Below are 23830 nucleotides of genomic sequence, written 5' to 3'. Positions count from 1 at the left end.
ATCCTAAAACCTCAGAATATTAATCGAAGAATCTGAATTGCTAGTCCAGTGCCATTACCACTATGCTGCCTCTACGCCCCCTCTCTTTAGAGAGAAGAAATTTTCAAATTATCTTGTTCAGACATGCCATTACACACCTATGGAGCAGGTCAGACATGAAGGGCCTCTTGGTCCAGGGACAGGGACACTACCACTATGCCACAAAAGCCTTTCTCTTTAGAATGATTTTGTTAAACCAATCTCTTCAGGGATGTTATTATACACCTCTATAGCAGATGGAACATGAACCTGGGACTCCCGGTCCAGGGGTATGGGTTGTACCACTGCACCACAAGAGCTGCCATGAAAATATGAATCATTAAGGTCTCTATTGAAAACCAGCAGATTTAATCAGAAAGGGGATTGAAACCATGATCTTGGCATTAGTAGCAAAGTGCCTTAATCATCTGAGCTAACGGACCAGCGTTAATCATTTTTCCAATCAGCCTACTCAGAGATATGATTACACTCCGCACGACAAGTTCGGGCTAGAACCCGGCCCTCCCAGTCCAGAGGTAGGGACTCTACCACTGTGCCACAAGAAGGTCCCCCTTTGAGTGAAGATATTTCGAATCAACCTTTTCAGAGATACAATGCTATTACACACCTTTGAAGCTGGTGAGACTTGAACTGGGCCATCTGCCTCAGAGGTAGGAAACACTACCACTGCACCACAAGAGTCCTCTCTTTAGAGTGAAAATGATGGCTACAAATTGAAGTCGCCTGACTATATTAAATCAAGTAGATGCCATTTGGATTGCCATTGGCAATGCAAGACTTTTGCTTTGGCAACTGAAATCATGAGCACCTAAGTGAACAAATAACTTTTACGACATGTTCATAAAACAGCACATTAAATTTATATTGGTGTGGTATCAACCTTTAGTTTAAGGGAGATGCAACACATTCTTGTGTAGACATTGGACCAGAGTTTACAACAAAAGGAATGATAAGGTAATCTGTATTCAACGTTGGCAAAGTGTAAGTTGGACAGTAACATTTAGAGATCACAGATACTTAGATAAACATGGGAGTAGGGGCATTGTTATCAGAGTTATCCTTTTCCTCCAGAGATTTAACCACACCAATGTTTCACCAAGTTACTTAGCACTGAAATATTTGGAACTGTGGCAAGTTACATGATACATTCACACTAATGCTACCAAAAGATGGTAATGTTTCGCTATTTCGGTGTCATTAACTTATGAAGTATTGATAAGTTTAAATCACTGCCAAACTACCCCACATCCCTGAAGATTAGATCTTTTTTTATGAGTTCGCAGGACATTGCTGACTAGGCCAATATCTAAAGCCCTTGAATTGAGTGGTAGCAAAGCTGATTCTGGAATCAAATGTAGCCCAGACCAAACAGATTTCCTTCCTTAAAGCACACCAGTGAACCAGATAAGTTTTATGACAATTGTTACATGAGTGCTATTAAGACAATTTTAATTCTGGAGTTTATTGAACTCAAATTTCATAATCAATTCCAGATCTGTCTCAATAAAAAAAAACAAATAATACCCTGTTATTGGGCAGGATTTTCAATATTTTCCTCATTCTGGTGAGTACTTTAATTTGGGTGCCCATTAAAAAAGCTCTCATGGGAATATGTGAAGGAGACCGTGGAAGTGATTCTCGATGCCCTGGTTAAATAGTTATTTGCCATCCCTTACTACTAAAAGATTAACTGGCCATTTATTTCATTGTTGTTTATTGTTGACTTGCTGCATGCAAAATGGCTGCTTATGTTACTACAGTGATTGCAATTCAAAATAATTCAGTCACTGTGAAGGAGTTCTAGGAATGGGAGGTGTGCTATATCTCTATCTTTCCAACTGGACTTCCCTTCATGAAATGTAAACAAATAATTTCTGTTTCGTGCAATGAGACATAATTCAGTCCTAGATATGATTTAAGTAGATGGCTTGAAAAGTGTTTACATTTTGATGAATTCTTCAACAAGGGTAAGAAGATGGAAGAGGGAATTTATGATTGTGATGTAATCCCATAAGAATTATATTTAAAATTAACATTTTAAGACATTTTTCTGAAGGCAACAACTTTGACCCTTGCTTCAGCCATTAAACAAAATTGACAATAAATTTTCTGAAATGCCCTATGAATATAAATATGGCATAGTTCACAAAATATTGAAACAAAACCAAACATTGTCACCACATAAATATTTCTCACAATGGAAATTATACTTTTAAAAAACCTCCAATCATATGCTGAAAATAGACCCAATTTGACAGCTTTTCTTGGAACTGACTTCCTGCTTCTTTTTTAGGTGTTGAAGTCTCCCTCATCTTGCCCTCAGTTGATTCAATTGACATATTGCTAACCCTTTGAGAATTTTAGCACCATTTAACCTTGTACAGTGTACAGTTTTGAATACACTCGTATAGGTTTACAATTCCTGTGAATGGTGCATTGTTCAACCACTCTGCATAAATATTTAACACAAGGAAATTATTACATTATTGTTTGTAAAAAGTTTTGACATAAGGGCATGTATTATTATTACTATTTATTTAGTGAACATAGAGGAAGTCTTTAGATTGAGTCCTTATTTCAAAACATATGGCTGTGCAAATTGCAGATCTGTGTGGTTCTGCAAAAAGACATAATCTTGGCAGTGCCCAATCACTGACTGTGGAGAAGTGTCAGGATCTGACAGCACCACTGGTGATTCTAGTGGGATTCTCCTGATTGTCTTTTGAAAACTCAACAGGAAAGAGAAAGAAAAACCACATTTACCATTTTTTACAAAGCAGCCAATAAAGTAAACGTTAATGTGCACATAGTAAATTCTCATAAACAGCAATTATGATAACGCCCAGAAAATCTAATTGCCCTAATGTTGGCGGGCGGATACTGGAAAGAACTGTATTTGAAAAAAATGCTCTGAATCTTTTCATCCATCTGAGAGAGGAGATGGACCTCAATCTCATCATCTCAGCTGAAAGACAGTGTGGTATTCCTTCAGTATAACACAGACTCATTAGCTATGAGTTCTCACCTACCCCACTGGTTCTCACCTACCACAGAACCCCACTGGTTCTCACCTACCACCTCACCAACCTCCTTATACAGCCTATCATCCGCCGTTATTTCCGCCACCTTCAAACGGACCCCACCACCAGGGATATATTTCCCTCCCCTCCCCTATCAGCGTTCTGAAAAGACCACTCCCTCCGTGACTCCCTCGTCAGGTCCACACCCCCCCCCCAACCCAACCTCCACTCCCGGCACCTTCCCCTGCAATCACAAGAAATGCAAAACTTGCGCCCATACCTCCTCCCTTACTTCTCTCCAAGGCCCCAAAGGATCCTTCCATATCCGCCACAAATTCACCTACACCTCCACACACATCATCTATTGCATCCGCTGCACCCGATGTGGCCTCCTCTATATTGGGGAGACAGGCCGCCTACTTGCGGAACGTTTCAGAGAACACCTCTGGGACACCCGGACCAACCAACCCAACCACCCCGTGGCTCAACACTTCAACTCCCCCTCCCACTCCACCAAGGACATGCAGGTACTTGGACTCCTCCATTGCCAGACCATAACAACGCGATGGTTGGAGGAAGAGCGCCTCATCTTCTGCCTAGGAACCCTCCAACCACAAGGGATGAACTCAGATTTCTCCAGTTTCCTCATTTCCCCTCCCCCCACCTTGTCTCAGTCAAATCCCTCAAACTCAGCACCGCCTTCCTAACCTGCAATCTTCTTCCTGACCTCTCCGCCCCCACCCCACTCCGGCCTATCACCCTCACCTTGACCTCCTTCCACCTATCACATCTCCATCGCCCCTCTCCCAAGTCCCTCCTCCCTACCTTTTATCTTAGCCTGCTGGACACACTTTCCTCATTCCTGAAGAAGGGCTTATGCCCGAAACGTCGAATCTCCTGTTCCTTGGATGCTGCCTGACCTGCTGAGCTTTTCCAGCCACACATTTTCAGCTCTGATCTCCAGCATCTACAGACCTCACTTTCTCCTGCTAATAAGTATGTTCTGGTCTTTCCAAAGAAATACCAACTGAGGCCTCTTTCATAATTCTACTCTCGTCCTATGATTTCTGAGGGCCATGAACAGTTTCTAATCTAAAATTGGAAGAGCTGGAACGCTTAGCATGAACATAGAGACAGAGAGAGAGGCAAAAGCTGCTGCCATTGGTCATGCTGAATGTGTTGCGATAGGGAGTGGAAAGGGAAGCAAAAGTGTAAGCCACACAAAGTATCTGTAGGACCCATCCTACAATCTCACAAGTGGCCATTATCATAATTCAACACCCGCCTATGATATATAGGATGTCCTCCTCAAGTGGGCATAGGATATGGATGTAGGGTCACTCTCCTCCTGTGCCCAACAGTTTTTTTGTTGCCAATTTGTCTTCCAAGATGGAAGGGAATGCGTTGCTGGTATCCTAATGAGATGGTAGACATATCAAAGTGAATAGTGGGAATAACGGTAGAGCCATGAGAAAGTGAAAATTGCAATCAATAAGGAGCAGCAGAGATGATTTTATCCAGTTAGTCATAAATTCCCGACAGTGCAGAAAGAGCCATTCAGCCCATCGAGTATACATCAACCTTCTGAAGTGCCAACTCTTGACTCGCTACTTGTCAGACCCTCTTCAGTAACTCACAATGGAATAACAATCCACTCCTCTATGGTATCAGGCCCACTATTCTATTTCAGGCATGTGAGCAGTGTCTGTGGCAGATTCCATTGTACAGCTATCAGTTAGAACATAGAAACATAGAACATAGAAAAATACAGCGCAGTACAGGCCCTTCGGCCCTTGATGTTGCGCCAATCCAAGCCCACCTAACCTACACTAGCCCACTTTCCTCCATATGCCTATCCAATGCCCATTTAAATACCTATAGAGGGAGAGTCCACCACTGTTACTGGCAGGGCATTCCATGAACTCACGACTCGCTGAGTAAAGAATCTACTCCTAATATCAGTCCTATACCTACCACCCCTTAATTTAAAGCTATGCTCCCTCATAATATCTGACTCCATACGTGGAAAAAGGTTCTCATGGTCAACCCTATCTAAACCCCTAATCATCTTGTACACCTCTATCAAGTCACCCCTAAACCTTCTTTTCTCCAATGAAAACAGCCCCAAGTGCCTCAGCCTTTCCACATACGATCTTCATACCATACCAGGCAACATCCTGGTAAACCTCCTTTGCTCCCGTTCCAGTGCCTCCACATCCTTCTTATAGTATGGCGACCAAAACTGCACACAATACTCCAGATGCAGCCGCACCAGAGTCTTATACAGCTACAACATGACCTCAGGACTCCGGAACTCAATTTCTCTACCAATAAAAGCCAGTACGCCATATGCCTTCTTCACAGCACTATTTACCTGGGTGGCAACTTTCAGAGATCTATGTACATGGACACCAAGATCCCTCAACTCATCCACTCGACCAAGTATCCGACCATTAGCCCAGTACTCCATCTTCTTGTTACTCTTACCAAAGTGAATCATGTCACACTTAGCTACATTGAACTCCATTTGCCACCTTTCTGCCCAGCTCTGCAGCTTATCTATATCCCGCTATAACCTGCCACATCCTTCCTCACTGTCAACAACTCCACCAACTTTCATATCATCCGCAAACTTGCTCACCCAACCTTCTAGCCCCTCCTCCAGGTCATTTATAAAAATGACAAACAGCAATGGTCCCAAAACAGATCCTTGCAGAACACTGCTCGCAACTGCACTCCAAGATGAACCTTTACCATCAACTACTACCCTCTGTCTTCTTCCAGACAGCCAATTCCTAATCCAAACCTCCAACTCACCCTCAATGCCATACCTCCGTATTTTTTGCAGTAGCCTATCATGGGGAACCTTATCAAATGCCTTACTAAAATCCATATACACCACATCTACCACTTTACCCTGGTCCACCTCCTTAGTCACCTTCTCAAAGAATTCAATAAGGTTTGTGAGGCACGTCCTGCCCTTCACAAAACCATGCTGACTATCCTCGATTACATTATTCCTATCCAGATGTTCATAAATCCTATCCCTTACAATTCTCTCTAAGACTTTGCCCACAACAGAGGTAAGACTCACCGGCCTATATTACTGTCCCTTTAAGAGGTTCAAGGTTGCCTTTAAATAAAATATTGTTATAGTCCTTATTACGTGAGTTGCCAGTGATCAAGTAAAACTGGCATATCACATGTACAATGTTACTGAGGCACAGTGACCAATTTCTCTATTTTATAGCACATTCCTACTCAGGCTGTAGATCCACTATTTGATCGACACCTACAAATGAGCATGGTACATTTTCTACCCCATTATGTTTATTTTATATTATATTGATCTTCCAACAGATTTCAGAACTTTTACAGAGAGTTGAGGAATCTATTAGAGAGCAAGAAAGAAAGATCAAGTTTACTGGGGGACAGAAAAGTGAACATCCCCACCTGCTGGATATTGGGTGAGTGTACAACTCATGCTTAAATATAATGCATCTTCTATGAAAAGCCAGGGATGATTTACAAGCACTTGGCCACATGGTAACAAGGAAACACCTTGAGTCCCCTTTCAACAGCAACCTTTTACATCTCCCCTGTTGCCATGAAAACCCCTAAGAATCTTGATTCCTTTCAAGGATTTGGTCTGTCCTTGCCCCCTCTCACTTTTCTCAGAGCTAATTGTTCTAGCATCAGTAGATCTTGCTGCACAGTCCACCAGTTTCAGAAACGAGAATCATTTTCTGAGTTTAGAACAAAATGAGTACAGAATTTCTTTATTAGAGATTAATTCAGTACAGAAGGACACCATTGTAACAATGTAATATCTGCACTCTTATAAGTGAACAGACTTTACTATATGTATTTCTTCAGAAGGCATGGAGAGAGCTGGATCCTTACACAATCAGGTCCCTGCTTCGTGATCTTAAACCACTATAATATCACTTGTTTTGCACATACTCAATAGCTGCTTTTACAATAGAGATAATAATTACCCTTTTTACTTTATATCTTTCTTGTAGTCCTTTTTTTATGATGCCCTATTCAATAATTAGTGTTTAACCTTGAACTTTAAACTTTTATTCCCACTTTCCTTCCCCACTCCCCACCCCAAATAAGTCTCTGGCTTAAAACATTAATTTCCAATAGTTCTCTTTGAGGGTGGATAGGATGCTTGAGCTGACGTCTTGTTTTCTGGAAGGGTGAGTGCAAGGTTGCAGTGGAATGGCAGATTATCTGCAGACAAGAACATTTCTGGAACTCCACTAGAAAGTAGAAGAGCATCATCGTCAGTAAGGAAATATACTTGAGAACTGTCATCGATGAGAAGTTCCTGAACAGCATTGTGGTCTGCAAGTTGGATGGCTGCTTTTTCATGTGTTTCTAGGATTTTCATTTGTCAAAGGATATTTTACAAAGTTAAAAATCACACAACACCAGGTTATAGTCCAACAGATTTATTTGGAAGCACTAGCTTTCGAAGCACTGCTTCTTCATCAACCATCTGAGCTAGTGCTTCCAAAAAAACCTGTTGGACTATAACCTGGTGTTGTGTGATTTTTAACTTTGTCCACCTCAGTCCAACACCGGCATCTCCAAATCATAATTTTGCAAGTGATCCCCCTGCTTAACAAGTGTTTGCTTCTCCATTCTGTTCACTTAAAAGAATATTTTCGTACCCTCTCTCAAGAGTGTCTTTTTAAATTTCAGATCATCACTTTTAATTGCAGAGTCATGCTTGATATTCATGAGATAGCTTCATACATTTCAGCTGCCAACTATTCAGCTCAATCATTTCTGAAAGTTAATTGTTGGTAAAATCAAATTTTAATTTAAGCATATCCTTTTCCCTGGGCAGTTTTTTATTTGTTGCTTGGAGATAGCAAACATCCTCTTTATGGGCATTTCTGATGATTGATTTTTTTTTCTAAGTGTCTAAGTTGGTGTTTTCTGGACATTGTTACAGAGCTGTGTTACACGTAATTGGCTTCTACTCATGCAAGGAGAAAGTGAGGACTGCAGATGCTGGAGATCAGAGCTGAAAATGTTTCGCTGGAAAAGCACAGCAGGTCAGGCAGCATCCAAGGAGCAGGAGGGTTGACGTTTCGGGCATGAGCCCTTCTTCAGGAATGAGGCAAGTGTGTCCAGCAGGCTAAGATAAAAAGTAGGGAGGAGGGACTTGGGGGAAGGGCGTTGGAAATGCGATAGGTCGAAGGAGGTCAAGGTGAGGTTGATAGGCCAGAGTGGAGGTGGGGGTGGAGAGGTCAGGAAGAAGATTGCAGGTTAGGAAGGTGGTGCTGAGTTCGAGGGATTTGACTGACACAAGGTGGGGTGACAGGAAATAAGGAAACTGGAGAAATCTGAGTTCATCCCTTGCATGTCCTTGGTGGAGTGGGAGAGGGAGTTGATGTGTTGAGTCACGGGGTGGTTGGGTTGGTTGGTCCATCACCAGATTATAGCAACATGACGGCTGTAGGAAGAGCGCCTCATCTTCCGCCTAGGAACCCTCCAACCACAAGGGATGAACTCAGATTTCTCCAGTTTCCTCATTTCCCCTCCCCCCACCTTGTCTCAGTCAAATCCCTTGAACTCAGCACCGCCTTCCTCATCTGCAATCTTCTTCCTGACCTCTCCGCCCCCACTCCGGCCTATCACCCTCACCTTGACCTCCTTCGACCCATCGCATTTCCAACGCCCCTCCTCCAAGTCCCTCCTCCCTACCTTTTACCTTAGCCTGCTGGACACACTTTCCTCATTCCTGAAGAAGGGCTCATGCCTGAAACGTCGACTCTCCTGCTCCTTGGATGCTGCCTGACCTGCTGTGCTTTTCCAGCAACACATTTTCAGCTTCACTCATGCAAGTGGACATTCTCCAACCAGCCTGCTATCAATATCCCTGAATCTATTTTGGAGTTCAAGACCTCTTTCTTGCATTGGTTAAAGATCTTTCACTAACTCTATAAACCAGGATACATAAGACGTAGTAACCATTAAATTACTATAAGCTTCACTTGCTTCCATTAATGATTGAAGTGGTATGAGGTTTTGTTTCTGCTTCTCTGAATTTGCTTGGCTTTCTACACAGGAAGGAATTTCTTGATCTAACGACATTTGCAGTTGGTACATCTCCTTAGTAGGTTCAATGAAATTATTCGACAACTTTTCCTCTTGTTTTACCTTCTTCGATAAAAGGATGACTCTTCACAAAAGACTCTGCAGGAACTCCAGGGATAGTGACACCCAAATCAAAGAGTAAAGTGATGTCTACGTCCTTATAAGTTAATGTTAAAAGGCTTTATTCAACATAACTACTTACAAGGCATGGTAAGAGAAACATCTTACGAAATGGACAGCATGAATGGTAGGCTCCTTCCCGGTTATTGCATCCTAAAGAGCAAATCAAGCTGCAATATTGCCTCTGGTGGCTGATCAACTGAACCTTCTGCACCCTTTTGTTTGGCCATTTGAAACTTCTCTTTTCAGAGAAATGAAGAGCCTGTATTCCTATTTTGTCAACAAAGTATCTGGAGTGCCTGTAGCAGAGAGATATTCCACAACTATATTTCCTTATAAATATTGATGTGCTTTTATTTTCTAAAGGAGTTTCAGAAGTGTTCTTGCCTGCAGATAATCTGCCATCTCATTGCAACCGTGCACTCACCCTCCCAAGAAACAAGAATTCAGCTCATGCGAAGTTTATGTCCTCTAACAGAGTGGTTGGAAGTTGAATGGACTTCAGTGTCTCTAGTTTCTGCTAACCAAAGAATGTTTAAAGCTGCACATGCAGTAAAGAAGAGATATAAGGCTTAGGATTGACATAAAGAACTTTTACAATCTGTTCCATTGTCACAAGCAATAGCATGCACTTGCTCATTCATTCTGATTTTAATATTAAATTAAATGGTGGATGTTGAGAATTTCTGGCATTAATATTGTGTAGCCTATGAAAGAATCAATAGATCCTCCCCATGTCCAATTTAAAACCAGTTTCTTTACTGTTAACCAATATATCTGCATATCAGAATTCACCTATGGAAATCCAGCAATGATCCTGATAATACTCTAAGAATAGAGTTCATTCTGCCCATACACCAGCAGGCTTACATGGTCTGTGTTTAATTTTCTGTGCGGCTGCTGCATCTGTGTCATTATCTTTCTTATGTCACTCGCAATCACTATAAAACTGGCTGGTTTGAGTTGGGATGCCTTAATAACATTGACTGTGCCCTTTTGCTTTATGCACTTGCCATTAGTAAGTTTTCAGAGTGCATTTTCCCATCTCCATGTGCCTCTAATTTAAGGTAGTGTTTATTCACTGTGGCCAAATGACTTTTACTTGATGCTTACTGCATTCACTGATGTGGGCTTTCTCCTGCACTTTTCCAGCTTTTGCATCTGTTTTTGCTCTCCAATTCAGCGCCTAGGTGAGCTGTGAAATCCATCATTCAGTTCTTCCTGTCATCTCTGAGCTTCTCTTCAGGTATCGCCTCAACTTCTGAGGTCAGATCACTGAACTGGTCTCATGATTTACCCATGACACTATAGAATGATTAGGATATATTTCAGGTAATTGTCTCTGGCGTTGTGGGTCTGGTCACCATTGCAACCTTGTAGCAAAGTGATGCCTATGGTCTTATGAGTGAATGTTAAAAGGCTTTATTAAACATAACTACTTAAAAGGCATGGTAAGAGATACATCCTGTTGAAACCTTACAGACCCAGGCTCCAGTTTCATGTGGTCTGATGTTGATATAACAGAGCCCTTTTAACAGATGCACTGTAACTTTTCTTGGAATAAAAATATAATTAACCCGTTACCATACAGCTATTTCGATTTACTGTGTCTGTGGCAGCAAAAGGTGGAGCTATTAGGTTTTCTCAATGATCCAACAGCTTTGCGGTTGATTTCACAGATATTGGCTTTTTACTTATTCTTATAAACTACATTTAAATTCTCAATCTGCTATGACAGGATTTGAACTTATGTTCTCTGGATTTTTAGTCCAATCTCTAGCTTGCACTTCTCTAGATGACCTCTAGTAAATTGGTGAGAACGATTAAGACATAACCTCAATAGGCAAGAAAGTGAGGACTGCAAATGCTGCAGATCAGAGTCAAAAAGTGTAGTGCTGGAAAAGCACAGTGGGTCAGGCAGCATTCGAGGAGCATGAGAGTCTATGTTTTGAGCATAAGCTCTTCATCAGGAATTACAAAGTGAGGACTGCAGCTACTGGAGGTTAGAGACAAAAGACTGTTCCTGATGAAGGGCTTTTGTCCGAAATGTCAATTCTCCTGCTCCTTGGATGCTGCCTGACCTGCTGTGCTTTTCCAGCACCACACTCTCAACTCTAATCTCCAGCATCTGCAGTCCGCACTTTTGCCATTCCTGATGAAGAGCTTATGCTCGAAACGTTGACTCTTCTGCTCCTCAGGTGCTGCCTGACCAGCTGTGCTTTTCCAGCACCATACGTTTTGACCATAACCTCAATAGATCCAATCAAAAAGTGTCACCTGATCCTTTTTATTTTCTGTTTTCTTCTAGTGGCCAGACCATGTCACAAGTTAACTTGGATAGGATGAAGAGCATAACTGAAGATATTAAGGATCAGGCTTTGTCTGTTTGCTCCCATTTGGAACAGAAACTAGCTAGAAAGGAGCAGGAATTGTTACATCAAATAGAACTGATCTCCCTAACCGTGAAAGATAAAACTGTAAATATTACACTGAGAACAGAAAATGTAGATATTCAGCTTCAATTTGTTTCAAAAGTGAGCTGTATAATGTTGCAATGGAATATTAACACTATTCCCAGAGTCATGCTTGATATATTTGTGGTGACAATGTGTGTTAAGAGTTGTAATAGAAAATATAGATTTTAGAAAAAGTGAATATTGGGAGAGATAAAAACCAAGTTGTCAAGTTAGTAAGCACCACATTCCACCAGAGCACTGGATGTGAGAGAGATTTATCAGGATTAATCATAGGTGTTATACATAATCACCATTCACATAGACACATTCACTTTGTGACTTCCATTATGAAGAATAACACCAGAGCTTTTAAGTATATTATGTTAGCAATGACGATGCTGAACAACTATTAGTTTATATACAATTTAGGAAGATCATGAGATTATGTTAAAATGGGCCAGAGATCATACATTTGAAATTGTCAACTTCCTCTCCCACTCCGCCAAGGACATGCAATTCCTGGGCGTCCTCCACTGCCAAATTAAAACCACCCGATGACTGGAGGAAGAACGCCTCATCTTCCACCTTGGGACCCCAAACCACACGGCATCAATGTTGATTTCACCAGTTTCCTCATCTCCTCTCACTCGACCTTATCCCAGAACCAACCCACCAACTCAGCACCACCCTCTTGAACTGTCCTATCTGTCCATCTTCCTTCCCACCTATCCGCTCCACCCTCTGCTCCGACCTAACACCATCAACCACCTTCATCTACGTATTGCCTTTCAAGCTACTTGCCCCAAGCCCACTCCCTCCCAGTTATCTCTCAGTCACCTTAGGCTCTCCCTCAACATTTCTGATGAAGGACTTATGCCCAAAACATCGACTCCCCTGCTCTTCAGATGCTGCCTGCCTGCCTTTTCCAGCACCACACTTTTTGACTCTGATCTCCAACATCTGCAGTCCTCATTTTCTTAAGGTAGCTGTCTGTGTGCATTAGACAGCATCACACAGAGTATGCAATACATTAAACAAAGAACTCAGCCCCTAAATGGATGATCTTCCATTCCTTTTCTTCCTTATCTATTTATCCAGCTTACTCCTAAATGCATCCAGTCTGTCTGCTGCAGGTAATCTCTATGGTAGCTGAAAATATACTAAGTATGTATATACTTTGTCTACTTCATCAGTGAGGTAACAAAATACATCATAGCAGACTCAATTACACAGATAGATGGTTCTATGTTCAACCTCATGCTAAGCCTTATTTTGTAAATAGTTAAAAGAATGTTTAATCAAAGGTAAATTTATCTACAGTCTATTGTCTAATATTCTCTATGACCCTGATCAAGAACATAATCACTACAATGGTAAAACAAGCTATGCACACAGATTCTAGCCAATCTCTGAATAAAGTTTGTTCTGTCTTTTATGGAACATAGGACAGTACAGCACAGGAATCGGCCCACCATGTTGTCCTTATTGGATTTATTAGTGATTATCTTATACAATCGATTCTTCAATAACATGATAGTTGTGGTTCTTATGCAACCCCTCATTATAGAAAAATCATCTATTAGAAACAGTGCTTAAAGTGTTGGTGATGTAATTGGGTTATAAGCAACACACATTTTAAAAGTTCATGCTGTATAAACAGTGCCCCCAATTCGTCAATTGCGTTACAGCGAACTCACGTTGAGGAAACAACATTATAGCAGAATGACTTGTATCTCGTTTAAAAATCACACAACACCAGGTAATAGTCCAACAGGTTTAATTGGAAGCACACTAGCTTTCGGAGCATCACTCCTTCATCAGGTGATAGTGGAGGGCTCAATCCTAACACAGAATTTATAGCAAACATTTACAGTGTGATGTAATGAAATTATACATTGAAAAATTGATTGTCTGTTAAGTCTTTCATCTGTTTGAATACCATGATAGTTTCACTTCTTTCATGTGTAAATCACAAAACCTTTTTTTTTTAAAAGGTTGCATTCTAAGGTTAGCTATTAACGATGGTGATAGCTAGACAATATGTTGAAGGTGTTAGCCCTGTGTTCTCTGTCTATGCCATGACAGAGTTCTTCAGAGTTCCCTACGCGCCCTCATCCCACGTACTTCTCGTGTTGGCAACTTTTACTGCCTTCTAAAGGTATACAAAGCCAACACACCCATCGTGTCGGGCAATGGGACCCTATGTGAGAATCTCTCTGGCTATGTTGAAGGCATCTTGAAACCTATTGTACAGGGGATCCCCAGCTTCTGTCGCGGCACCAAGGATTTTGTACAGAAACTCAGCACCCACGGACGAGTCGAATCGGGAACATTCCTCGTCACAATGGACATTTCCACACTCTACACCAGCATCCCCCACAATGATGGCATCGCGGCAACAGCCTCAGTACTCAACACCAACCACTGCCAATCTCCAAACACCATCCTACAACTCATCCACTTTATCCTCGATCATAATGTCTTCATCTTTGACAACCAGTTCTTCATCCAGACACACGGAACAGCCATGGGGACCAAATTTGCACCCCAATATGCCAACATTTTTATGCACAGGTTCGAACAAGACTTCTTCTCTATGCAGGATCTCCAACCAACATTATAAACCAGGCACATTGACGACATTTTCTTCCTCTGGATCCATGGCAAGGAGTCACTGATAAAACTACACAGTGACATCAACAAGTTTCATCCTACCATCAAACTCACCATGGACTACTCTTGGCTATCTGTCTCATTCTTGGACACATGCATCTCCTTCAAGGATGGACACCTCAGCACCACACTCTACCGCAAACCCACAGACAACCTCACAATGCTACACTTCTCCAGCTTCCATCCAAAACATGAAAACAGCCATCCCCTTTGGACAAGCCCTACGCATAAAGCGGATCTGCTTGGATGAGGAGGAACGTGACGGACACCTGGAAGTACTCTGGAATGCCCTCACAAGAACGGGGTACGATGCCCAACTCATTGACCGCCAGTTCGGACGTGCCACAGCAAGGAACCATAATGACCTCCTCAGGAGACAGGCAAGTTCTGCAACCGACAAGGTACCCTTTGTTGTTCAATATTTTCCAGGAGCTGAAAACCTATGCCATGTTCTTCGTGACCTGCAACACATTATCAATGAGGATGAGCACCTCACCAAGACCTTCCCCACACCTCCACTAGTTGCCTTTAAACAACCGCCAAACTTCAAACAGATCATTGTTTGTAGCAAACTGCCCGGTTCTCAGGACAACTCCATACAACCCTGTCACGGTGGGTGCTGCAAGACGTGTCAGAGTGTGGACATAGATACCACCATTATGCCTGGGGACACCTCCCACCTTGTACATGGCAGGTACTCATGTGACTCAGCCAACTTTGTCTATCTTATACGTTGCAGGCAAGGATGCCCGGAGGCATGGTACATTGGGGAAATCAAGTAAAGGCTACGACAACGGATGAATGGGCACCACACAACAATCAACAGACAGGAGTGTTCCCTCCCAGTTGGGGAACACTTCAGTGGTCCAGGACATTCAACCTCGGACCTTCGGGTGACCATCCTCAAGGCGGAACTTCGGGATAGGCAGCAGCGAAAAGTGGCTGAGCAGAGGCTGATAGCTAAGTTCGGTACCCATAGGGAGGGCCTCAACCAGGTCCTTGGGTCCATGTCACATTACAGGTGACCACCATTGCACTATACACACACACAGACACTCCTATACACACGGATACACATGTACACAGACGTGCACACAGACACACACACTCCCACACGCACCCCCTCACAGACTTAAGACACACTACACACCACACACACACATACACTTTCTCACACTCACAACCCCCAACCCAGACACACACACACAGACAGACAAAGACCCACATGTACACATATTTTGTGGGGTGAATTTGTACTTGCAGAGTTACATTGTACTTTGCTCAAAAACTGCATGCATTAATGTAAAACTCCCGTTATCTCACTTTTTAGATTAGAATCAACCTAAACATCATGGCATAGACAGAGAACACAGCGGGCTAACACCTTCAACATATTGTCTAGCTAACACATTGTTAACAGCTAACCTGAGAATAAAATTTTTTTTAAAAAAAAGTTTTGTGATTTACACATGAAAGACTTAACAGACAATCAATTTTTCAATGTATCATTTCAGTTCCATCACACTGTAAATTTTTGCTATAAATTCTGTGTTAGGATTGAGCCCTCCACTCTCACCTGATGAAGGAGCGACGCTCAGAAGGCTAGTGTGCTTCCAATTAAACCTGTTGGACTATAATCTGTTGTTGTGCGATTTTTAACTTTGTATACCCCAGTCCAACACCGACATCTCCAAATCATGACCTGTATTTCCAATGCACTGATTTGGATTACCTCAGAATTAGGTTTGAGTAAAAAGTGAGGTCTGCAGATGCTGGAGATCAGAGCTGAAAATGTGTTGCTGGTTAAAGCACAGCAGGTTAGGCAGCATCCAAGGAACAGGAAATTCAACGTTTCGGGCCAGAGCCCTTTCTGATGAAGGGCTCTGGCCCGAAACGTCGAATTTCCTGTTCCTTGGATGCTGCCTAACCTGCTGTGCTTTAACCAGCAACACATTTTCAGCTCAGAATTAGGTTTAACAAGTTTGTTAATTAACAATAGGTCTACCATTGTATCTTTTCTAATTGAATGAAGGAATCTACCCATTAGCTTAAAGGCTGATGTTCATAAGTTAATGTAACATGTTGCTATCTTGTACAGCAAACCTTCAAATAGTGGATGTATTCTCATGACTGACTGTCAATTTGCTTGCTATAATGGATATGTAACTTTGTGCTAGGAACGCAGTGAAAAGTCAATAGAAGAGAGGCTTAACCAGCTATCTGTGAAACTTGACAGAATAGAGGCAATTCAAAAAATGAACTCAGAGAATTACAGCATAAAACATGTTGAGAGGAAACTGAGTATGATCATATTAAGCATAGAAGAGAAAATGTGGAAAGAAATAGATGATGTTGAAGCTGCAACTAAGATCGGTGAGATAATATCAGTTTTTGCAATGGTTCCATCATTTACACAATTTAACTTCTCATTCAGTATAAGGATTTATTTCAAAATTGTAAGTTCTCTTCATCTATCTCCAGTCTTATGTTATGAAACGATCAGGTTACATTTCTGAAGGCACTAGCAACCTTTCTAATACTTTGTTCATCACGTGAACCCAATTGAAAGGCTGTAAAAAAACGTCTTGATCACAGATGAAACCAGCCTTGCCCTTAAATATCTATATACTGATGCCTTCCAGCAGGGACACTCCTGAATAATATTGAGGAGTGAGAAATATTAGTGATTTTTTTCAGTCCTTAGTCAAAGATACAAAGGCCATTTATAATATATCAATTGTGATCTGTGGAGATCACGACTCAGCTCAACCTAGTTAAAAACCACACAACACCAGGTTACAGTCCAAGAGGTTTAATTGGAAGCACACTAGCTTTTGGAGCGACACTCCTTCATCAGGTGATTGTGGAGGGCTCGATCGTAACACAGAATTTGTAGCAAAAATTTGCAGTGTGATGTAACTGAAATTATACATTGAAAAACTAATTGTCTGTTAAGCCTTTCATCTGTTAGAATACAGTGATAGTTTCACTTCTTTCATGTGTAAATCACAAAACCCTTCTTTTTAAAGTTGCATTCTCGGGTTAGCTGCTAACAATGGTGATAGCTAGACAATATGTTGAAGGTTTTAGCCCCCTGTGTTCTCTGTCTATGACCTGATGTTTAGATTGATTCTAATCTAATAAGTGAGATAACAGTGTTTTACATAAATTCCTGCAGTTTTTGAGCTCAGAGTTCTACATGAATGTATGCAGTTTTTGAGCAAAGTGCAATGTAACTCTGCAATACAAATTCACCCCACAAAATATATGTGTGCATATGGGTCTTTGTCTGTCTGTGTGTGCCTGTCTGTGGTGGGGGTTGTGAGTGAGAAAGTGTGTGTGTGTAGTGGGTGCAGAGTGTCTTCAGTCTGCGAGGGGGTGCATGTGTGAGCGTGGGAGTGTGTGTGTCTGTACGGGTGTGTGTGGGTGGGTGTCTGTGTGCGCGTCTGTGTGTGTGTGTGTGTGTGTGTGTGTAGTGCAATGGTGATCACCTGTAATGTGACATGAACCCAAGGTCCCGGTTGAGCCCCTCACTATGGGTACCGAACTTAGCTATCAGCCTCTGCTCGGCCACTTTCCTCTGCTGTGTCCCGAAGTCCACCTTGGAGGATGGTCACCCAAAAGTCTGAGGCTGAATGTCCTGGACCACTGAAGTGTTCCCCAACTGGGAGGGAACCCTCCTGTCTGTTGATTGTTGTGCGGTGCGCATTCATCCGTTGTCGTAGCAATCAACAGATACCCACACACACCCGTATAGACATACACACTCCCACGCTCACATATGCAACCCCTCGCAGACTTAAGACACCTTGCACCCACTACACACACACACAAACACACAAATACTTTCTCACACTCACAACCCCCACCCCAGACAGACACACACACACAGATAGACAAAGACCCAGATTCACACATATATTTTGTGTGGTGAATTTGTATTGCAGAGTTACATTGCACTTTGCTCAAAAACTGCATATATTCATGTAGAACTCTGAGCTCAAAAACTGCAGGAATTTATGTAAAACACTGTTATCTCACTTATTAGATTAGAATCAATCTAAACATCAGGTCATAGACAGAGAACACAGGGGGCTAAAACCTTCAACATATTGTCCAGCTATCATCATTGTTAACAGCTAACCCAAGAATGCAACTTTAAAATGAAGGGTTTTGTGATTTACACATGAAAGAAGTGAAACTGTCACTGTGTTCTAACAGATGAAAGGTTTAACAGACAATCAGTTTTTCAATGTATAATTTCAGTTACATCACACTGCAAATTTTTGCTATAAACTCTGTGTTACGATCGAGCCCTCCACAATCACCTGATGAAGGAGCGTTGCTCCGAAAGCTAGTGTGCTTCCAATTAAACCTGTTGGACTATAACCTGGTGTTGTGTGATTTTTAACTTTGTACACCCCAGTCCAACACCGGCATCTCCAAATCACAGCTCTACCTAAGGGATCAAATTTGGGATCACTAAGTGTGAATACGTCAATAGGATAAGGCATACCTTAATCCTCTCGGCCTTTGAATAGATTATTCAGATTAAAACTGATCTGTCTTGTGACAAGAATATTAACTGCCATCACAATAACTGAATCAGATTATTGTTATTTTGTTTATTAGCATCAACTCACAAATATAAATTGAAAACTCAGTAGGCTTGGCAGCATTTATAGAAAAAGGCGAAAGTGAGGACTGCAGATGCTGGAGATTAAAGTCAAGAGAGTGGTGCTGGAAAAGCACAGCAGGTCAGGCAGCATCCGAGGAGCAGGAAAATCAAAGTTTCGGGTAAAAGCCCTTCATCAGGAATCATAATGAATGGCTTTTCCCTGAAACGTTGATTTTCCTGCTCCTCGGATGCTGCCTAACCTGCTGTGCTTTTCCAGCACCACTCTCTCAACTCAGCATTTATGGAAAGAGAAACAGAGTTGGTATTTCAGGTCAGAAACATTTATCATGAAATATTGACTGTTTCTCTCTCCCCAGTACTTCAAGTATCATATGTTTACATTTCACACATAATTTTAATGCTGTTAAATCAAATGTATATATTAGAAAGTTTTCAAATACGGTTTGCATCCACAGCAGTTGATTTGGTTTTTTTCACACTTCTAATGGTTTGTTTTTTGTTATTAAGGCTTTTCAGCTATTTATGATAGCATTGGATCCTTAAAACACATACTCGAAGCAAAAATGAAGCAGGATAAAGACAAGTTGCTGAAACAGATTCAACAGATTAAGCAAATGATGGATCCCATTCCTCTGAAGCAGAGTTCATAACATAATTCCTGTCCATAGTATACATCATTCTAGACATTGCCCAATAAAAATCAGAAACCACATTTAACTTTTTATTGGTAGATGCTTAAAGGTATTTCATGTAACCTGAGAAGACATCAGTAAACGCTGATATCCACGTGTGAAGTTAATCAAGTACGTCAACAAACTAGATTCCTTTGAGCATTGTATATCAGTGTGCACCTTTATCTCAATAAAATAACTTGTATGTCTTATCTGTAAAATTTCTGGTGCATAAGGTGTTTAATGGGATTAGATGGATTGAGTTTTTCAAATCAGACCATAGCAGCAGAGTCATATAGCGAACAGGGTCATTCATGCCTTTCTCCTATATGCCATAATATGGAATTACAATATTTATGACTTAATCCCAGAAGCCATTTATACATCCCAAAAACTACACAAATTGTGAAAATTGTACTTGAAGTAATTTTAGCAACTTCCAACAACACTGGGGCTAGAAATACATTTGGCTTACGTTCGGGTGTGAGGAGTTGTGATTTGCAACCTGTTGGGAATGAGTTGGATAGCATGCAAAATTTGTACACTCCCTCTTTTCCTGAATATAATGTAACCAAGAGGGTAGCCCCAGCTCTGCCTTGGACTCCATTGTACCTTAAAGTTTCTCTAAGCAGCAGGAACAGGGTTTGGGAAGGGGAACTGAATAGCTTTTGAAGAAATCACATTCTCAGTTTTTAGTGGAACAGTACATTTTGAGAGAAATTACAGCAATGTAACCACAAGCAGCTGGAGTTTTGTGTTATTAACCTGTGGATTTTCTGTGTGCTTGAAGTTAATTATTTTCTAAGTATTTCTGTAGCTACAGTGACTTATTTTAAAACAGTTTTTGGGAGTTGGCTTTAAAGTAAGTGGGTTTATGTGTACCACGAGTGGACTTTTATTTATCTTTGATTGTTTTGTGGCCCAGTCAGGTAAATAATGAAATTTCAATGTTTGTTAAAGACTTCTGGAATTTATTTTGTAAGCATAAGGGAAGACTTTTAACGTTCCCCTAGGGATGGAGACTTTGGATTTTAGTTTTTTTTTTACTTTGAGTGGAGCAGTCCTGTGAAGCCCTTGGAATAAGATAGCTGTATAGACCCATGCTCCTGAGAACAGAAGGACATACAGTTAACTAGATTACCTTAGAATGAGGATTTGTTAGACCTAGAAACTGTTAAGAGGATACTTAAAGCTGAGGAAATCAAAACTGAGGTTTATGATAGCGCCTGGAAGAATTGATCTGTGGTTCAATCTAAAAGTTAAGTCACAGTGTTTGGTTTAAGGCATTAGACACGGGGACTGTTAAGTGAGTTTGTATGAGGGGTGTTTTGGGTGCAATAGAGAATCCATTTTGTTTCAATTTATGAAGGAGTGTTTGGGATTAATGGAATTATACCTTACTGTGTTTTTTAAAAAAATTGAATTGCATGTAGATAGTTTATTCTATTTTATCTTAATTTCTTTTAATAACATTTTGTTTTATTAAAACAAAATCTATAGCAGTGTGTCTGTTTCAGCAAGAAACACTATGCTAAAATCAAAACAAATTACAATTTGATCTATCAAGCTGGTTTACCACATGGGATCTGACTTATCCAATAAGAACATCAATTAAGATCATAATACTGACTAGGCTATAAGGGAATGTGACAGCCAAAGCTGATCCATATTTAAATGTCATGGATTTATGGATTGTGATCAGAGCTCTAGGTTTCCCAGGCCAATGCCATTTTATCTTTCCCACTTCAACTCCCCCATTTTCCACCCACTCTCTTCCTTACCCACAACCTTTATAATCCACCTACGGTAATTCAGGTTTGCTTGGAAGTTTTTTCATTTGTACTTTCTTCCAGCAAAGATGGATTAAAATTCACAGACAGAAAATTGTATTCAGTGGCATCTGAAATTTTCTGGGGTAGTGAAAGATTGCTTTATAATGTTGTTTTTTGCCAGTTTAAATAGGATTGAATATTTTTAAAAATCTGCACCATCATCTCAGTTTGAAAACAAATTAACATTTTTAACTTAATGTACAATTTTTTAAAAAATGAGAAAAAGGAAATCAGAGGAAAAAAATGTTATGTGGGTCCTGGTAATATTCCTTGGATTCTGCGGTAGGCAATTCATGCAGATTTACAATATGCTAATTAGCCAAGGATCTAAGATAATCAATCATTAGATACATGATAAAGTGAACACAAGGGTACAATGAACCAAATATAATAAGCTACAGCTTGTGGATAAAGTCCATTGTACCATTTCATTGTTTAAAAAAGAGCACATTTTATTTTTGATTAGTTTCCAAACAATTTCTAATGAAAATTCACCACTTCATGGGTAGAGATTACTTATTGTCCTTATTTTTAGGAGCTAAACATTACCTGATAAAACATTTGTCAATGATCACCCATAGGTTCCTTGAAGATCTGCAGAACAGGTGATAAAAGATGATTAAAAAGACAATAGAGTTTCCTTTATCATCTGCGGTATAGGCTATAAGTGTAGGATGGTTATGCTATAGCTGTACAAAACACATTAGGCCACAGCTACAGAATTCTTTACAATTCTAGTAATTGCATTACTAGACCAATATGATCATACTAGGAAGAATACAAAAGAGATTTACAAGGATGTTGTCCAGAAGGGAAAATTTTAGTGATTAGTGACATTCAGATAGACTTTTTTGTGACAAAAAAGCTGAAGGATGTAGTGATTGTATCAAGGTCAGCCAGGTGGACCTCAGAGAATATGACTTCCCTGATTATTAATCTGGTCAGCAAGCCCTGGCTGACAGATAACAAAAGGAGTGTCAGACATCTTTGTTCACTCTGACAGTTGGCTTTGAAGGAGCTGGATCAAAGTGTCAAAGACTCACCACATGTAAATAAAGGGTGACTTGGTGATGGAATACTGGCCTCTGTGGAGTTATTTCAAAGGGATTTTTAAATTAAAGTGCATAAAATTATGAGAGAATGAGATAAAATGAATGGGGCCAATATCTCTAATTGAATATGTTAATAATCACATGGAATATATTAAAATTAATCAGAAGTAGAAGAGGAAAGTTAAGGCAACCCTATTTTTTTTACCAGAATGTGGGCAAGGGTCTGAAACTCATTGGACAAATATGTGGATACTGATTGATAAATTTGAACAAAGATCTATTGCTACCTGAGGTACATGCAAATTAAATAAATCTCGAACTTAAAAGTATTTTAAGGTTATCATGAGGACTCCGTAATATGTCTCTGTTTAGTGCCAGTTACCTTTCAGTTGTTGTAAACGGACTTTTGAATTGCTAAATTGGACACATTTGCCACTCTACTTCTTTCAATCCAGTGAATTGTTTAGTGCCTCAAGAACAATTAATTCCAACAGAAGCTAATCAATATTGACTATTTTCTGGTCATATATGTAAGCCTTGTATTTATCCCTGGAGAATGTAATCATTAGCAGTTGAAGAGCTTTTGCCTTCATAGGATATTTGGTAGTTCCTCATTCAAAGCCAAGATTGGACTCATAAGCCACATGAGAGCCTATAAATAGATCATTGGAACGAAGACCATCAGCCTTGACCTCAAGGGATAGCCATGACGGCGACAATGATAGTAGTCCCTCAGAACAAGAATTACATTTGCTCCTTGCATGTGGAGTTCTTTAATATGGAGAGGTTGTTGTGCCTTAGCTACCATATGGTTCAGGCTGGCCAGAGGACTCCCCACCTCTACATCATGACGTAGGCATATGGAAAACGTAGAAAACAACAAGAATAGGTCAACTGGCACATTAAGCCTGGTTCACCATTCAATGTGATCATGGCTGATCCACCATCTCAATCACATATTCTGACTCACTCTCCGTACTATGCAACACTTTTAGCTTCTACAAATCTGTTATCTTTTTAAATATATTCAGTGACTTGGAGCAATTTTTACTGATTGTTTGAAATGGCCTACCACATATCCTAAGACAATTATCCTTCCCTCTCCCCATCCCCATTTGTATCCTGTTCCCACATTCTCCCCATACCTTTTAATCTATGCAGGTCCAAGAACTACATCGAACTCTTTCTTGAAAATATCCAATATTTTGGCC

At 40.7% G+C, this 23830-nt stretch overlaps 1 protein-coding gene across 1 annotated transcript in view; it reads left to right on the top strand.

The window, feature by feature from the left end:
- Nucleotides 1–19714, top strand: part of LOC132834198 (protein FAM81A-like) — a 59714-nt gene extending 40000 nt beyond the window's left edge. The window contains exons 6-9 of the mRNA XM_060852864.1: nt 6420–6526; nt 11605–11773; nt 16603–16798; nt 19572–19714. Of these exons, the coding sequence (XP_060708847.1) occupies nt 6420–6526; nt 11605–11773; nt 16603–16798; nt 19572–19714 (615 nt within the window). The remainder of the gene's footprint in view (nt 1–6419; nt 6527–11604; nt 11774–16602; nt 16799–19571) is intronic.
- The last annotated feature ends 4116 nt before the right edge of the window (nt 19715–23830 follow it).

This window comes from Hemiscyllium ocellatum, chromosome 39, assembly GCF_020745735.1.
Source record: "Hemiscyllium ocellatum isolate sHemOce1 chromosome 39, sHemOce1.pat.X.cur, whole genome shotgun sequence".
NCBI classification, from domain to species: Eukaryota; Metazoa; Chordata; class Chondrichthyes; order Orectolobiformes; family Hemiscylliidae; genus Hemiscyllium; species Hemiscyllium ocellatum.
The sequence above is the reverse complement of the archived record's forward strand: the minus strand, read 5'-3'. Positions and strand labels throughout refer to the sequence as shown.